The sequence below is a fragment of the Chaetura pelagica genome, unplaced genomic scaffold, assembly GCF_000747805.2.
Source record: "Chaetura pelagica isolate M959 unplaced genomic scaffold, ChaPel_1.0 scaffold394, whole genome shotgun sequence".
Lineage (NCBI taxonomy): Eukaryota > Metazoa > Chordata > Aves > Apodiformes > Apodidae > Chaetura > Chaetura pelagica.
The window spans coordinates 1788892-1793256 of NW_009952966.1; the positions used below are offsets into that span (position 1 = coordinate 1788892).

Consider the following 4365-nt stretch of genomic DNA (forward strand, 5'->3'; position numbering starts at 1 on the left):
GGCACCCAGGAATCCCTGGGAACTGCCTCCAAGCCCACGGGCAGCTGCACATGCCCACGTGCAGCCACTGCTCCCCAAATGCTTAACTCCACAGCATGCAAAACGATCCGAGTTAGACTGAACGCGGTGCCCTGTAAGAAGTAAACTCTGCAGTTCTGGAAATGGTAGGAAGGGCTGGACTGTTCCTCAACTCTGCATCCCACCTCTGCCCACTTCAGCTGGGTCATCCACCAGCCTTTTATTTAATATTCTTTTTAAAATAACATTTAAACGCTTTTCAACATCAATGAAATTTCAAATTATACTTAAGGAGGAGCTATTTTGCACTGAGATTGTTTTATTTATACTGATTTTTCCACCTAAAAAAAAAAGCATGTCACACTGAATGGTATTGTCCTCAAGGCAGGCAAGTGGTGGAGCCACTTTGAAACCTGCAGAAACTCCTGATTTCTAGAGAGAGAGAAATGGTCTAACTGCTTATGACTTGCCACCACTTGGGTGTATTTATACAGAGGATAAGATACTCCTGAAAACAAAGTGAAAATAAGTTTTCCAGTGATCTCAAACACAGAAGAAAGCCAAGCATCAGGGCAAAAGGAGCATGTTGTGTCCACTGCTTCTTAAAAGCTCTAACAGTGTGAGCAACAGATGACACCACATGAAACAAGCACGTACCAAGTAAGTGAAACATGGATTGTGACCTCCAAGGGACACAGCAGTCCCTGCCAGGATCAGCACCAGCACCACACACCAGCTGCTGGACCAAGACATGTCATGTTTCTTTGGCACAAGCCCACTCTAAGGAGCAAACAAACTTACTTCCCAGAAGTGCTGCTCTACCAGCAGAGAGAGGAAAGCTTAACCCAGGGCACTAACTCCCTGCTGTGGTTTCGTGGCAGGATCTGCCAGGCTCTGGCTGGGTCTGAACCAGTCACCTTGGCTTAGCTCTGCTTCAGTGACTCCCAGCACATTAAGAGCCTCTCAGCTCCATCTCCAGGGCAGCTTCAGCAGAAATAAAGGCAGAAACTGAATATTATGAAACAAACCACACAGAATATTCCAAAATACACAGTTTCAAAATTTTGGACTGTGGCACTGCAGTAGTCAGACCTGGCAGTTATACACGTGCCCTGATTATCTGGAGAAAACACAAATTTCTTCATGGAGGAGAAACACACTTGTCTCTTCAAAAGATATGAAAGCATTTTTAGCCTCTGCTACAAACAAGTTTCAAGTAAAACATGAGGACTCATGGGCAACCTTGTGCTTTTTAGGACAAGCAACATGATTTGTCTGACCAGTGCCAACAGTTTTGTCTTTTCTAACAATGTTACCTCGAGTTTATTTGGGATTTTGGCTTTTTTTTAACCCAAGCACTTGTTTCAGACACACAACCCATATTATATATAGGCAGTGTATACATAACATTGAGATTGTTTTCTTGCAAAAAATCAACCCAGCAGATAGGATCTATGCACCACCAGCACTTTATTTCCTGTCTCACATAAAATCTCTCCTAGTGATTTTGCTCACAAGCCAAACAAAAAGGGCACATCTCACACTGCCCAGGAGCACGTTCAAGATTGTCAGGAAAAAGGAAATTGAAACAGAACTGATTGCTTGAGATGTCAAAATTCTCTTACCCAACGTTTCCTTCTGCAGCTCACGGCACCTGCTTTGTAGCTCATTCCCTTGCTGGAGAGAAGTTTGAAGCTGCTGAGTTTTCAGCTCCACCGTGTCAGCCACCAGTGACAGGTGCTTCACCTTCTCCTGGAGACACTCGTTCTCACGCTGGGATTTTGCCAGTCTTTGATTCAATTTGGGTATTTCTGAGGAGGAAAAGCACAGAGACTGTTGTCAGGTTTACCTCCTTCAGGGAGAACTGTTCCACCTCACGCAGGACCTCAGGCTCAGCCTAAGGCAGGTCCCTCAGCAGCACCTCTGCTGAGAAGGCAGATGGCCAGAAGAAGTTCCTTGTGCAACCACCTCCTTCCACAGACAGCTGGTACTTAGCCAAACACCTTATTGACAAATAACACACATTTTGTTCTAAGAAGTGCTATTTCCTCTGAGCTCTCATCACTACATCACAATCCATGCCTGTATTCCAAATGAGGTAACAACAGGAGACAGAAACACTTGCATCCAGGCTTTTCATCCTAAGAAGATCCACAAACCATTACTGGCAAGACAAAACTTAACTTTGAAATGTATTTGAGCAGGTATCAAGGGGGTTGTGCTCTGCTGAAGCTCCACTGGAAACTTTTGGTTCAGAAGATGTCTGGCCACCTGTATCACATTTCACTCCTTTGATGACCACTGTGATCTCCAAGTGCTGCTCCCTTACACACAAGCCAGGCTGCTTCACTCCCTCCCCAGCCCTGCTCCATGGAGCACTTCCAGGGAAGCCTCCAGCCAGTTTTTACTGCCAGACAAATCAGTCACTCATGGGGGGGTACAGGGGAACTCCTACATTTTCTTAGTTTTCCCTGAGTTCAGTTATCCTTGATGAGAGTACTTGAACCCTTCCAACAGTACTTGCAGTTCTTTTCTGGGCCTTCACCAACCACATGTTTAGCTGCCCCAAGAACTCCTTTGGCCTTTGTTTACATTAATAACAACCATGTCCAGGCCAGATGAAGCCCAACACTTCTGTCAAAAGCTGTTACATACCCTTTACATGCTGCCCACAGGCAAATCTTAAATTCTTTCTGTGGTGCAAATCTTTTCATTACCTACAACCCTCCCCAACTACTCCACACTTATATCAATTTATTGTTAGACTAAATGATGTAAATACCAGAAAATTTTAAGTTCTTACACTTCTTTCTATTTGCCATTAATTAGCTAAGGCTAAATAATGTACATACACAAGGGCTTTTATAAGCTGTTTGCAAACTAACCAAGGAAACTGGTCTGGGCATAAAGAGCAGCACCTCATGAAACATTTTTCTTCTCAAAATCTGAATGGAAAACAAGTTCTGAGAATCTTGTTGCAAAAACAGCAAGGTAAAATAAACAAAGGACTGTATTTTCCCATATGTTAATAATGAACAACTCATAAAAAGGAACACAAAAGCTTTTGAGTGGCACTCAAAGGTCAAAGAGAAGAATAAATTCTGTGTGACTAAACTGCTTAGATTGAGAAAACTTGATTTAAGGAGCTGTGCAACGTCCAGTTCCTCCTCTCAGAGGGATATGCTGAGTGCAGTCAGGGACATGTAGCAGGGATCATGATCTGCAAAACCATTAAGACAACTTAAACAGCTGCACTTCTGCTTCCATCCAGACATTACATGGATTTGCAGTATGGCAACAAATAAAACAAGGGATACTCCAGAAAAGAAGCCTTGAAGTGTTATGAGTGCCTTTGAAGCTGAAGATGTCTGCAGAAATGCAGGTTTATTCTTCCTTTGTTAGGCAGGAGGAGCAGGGAATGAGCCCAGGAAGAGAAGAATCCTCAGGGACATCCAAGACTTTCTGTCGAGTCTAATTAGGAGATGAATCAAAATGCACAACATTGACACCGACGTTTAAATTAATTGTTAAACTGAACAGCAAGGAGTGATTTTCTGGTCAGGCTCATCTCCAGCAGGCAGGAGCCCCCTCCTCCCTCAGGGCTGTCTGCTGCTGGGGCTCAGGATGCTCCAAGGTCCCTGTCTGGACCCTGGCACAGCCCCAGGGGATGTGTGAGGACTCACTCCTGTGCCACAGCTGCCCCACTTATTTCTTCCCAGCCTGAACAAAATAACCATTGAAAACATTAAAAATGACTTCTCCTTTTACAGGAAGAGAGGGTGCCTGGGGAGCTGCCATTTCAACAGAAGCTCCATATTTCCTGAGATACTCCGTGCACGTGGGTTTCACTTAAGCCACGAATTTGCACCGGAGTTCACTGGGTTTCACCAGCAGAGTGCTTTGGGAGATGCACATCACCCAGCCCATGTCCTTCTATTCCTTCTCAAGATGACAGAAAGCTTGACAGCAGCTCACCTACTTCTTTGCTACCTTATAACCCTTGATAAAAAGCAACTTCCAAGGACCAGCTCATCAACTCACACACACAGAGCACACTGAAACCTGTAAAGAAAGGAATAGGTAATATGAAAAGATGTCCCAAGACCAATGAAGTTGCAGAAGTCAATGCAGGGGCTGTTGGGATGCTCTGGATGGCACAGCCAGTCATTACAGTACTGCACACTTCTCCCAGCAAAACTCAGCTCTTAACTGAAGCAGAGAGCAAAAAGGGCATTAAAGGATAAACCCAAGTTTTCAAGCCCAGCCTGAGGGCTGGGCACGACCTTCATGAACAAGCCATTGGTTGTGGCTTTTTCCCCGCCTCTCCTCTCCTTCAGGCGTCCCCTG

General features: G+C 44.7%; 1 protein-coding gene across 1 annotated transcript in view; it reads right to left on the reverse strand.

Moving 5' to 3' along the window:
* The window catches only part of LEKR1 (leucine, glutamate and lysine rich 1), a 58811-nt gene that overhangs the window by 38730 nt on the left and 15716 nt on the right, over positions 1-4365 (reverse strand). The window contains exon 5 of the mRNA XM_009995736.1: positions 1644-1829. Coding sequence (XP_009994038.1) covers positions 1644-1829 — 186 coding nt within the window. The remainder of the gene's footprint in view (positions 1-1643; positions 1830-4365) is intronic.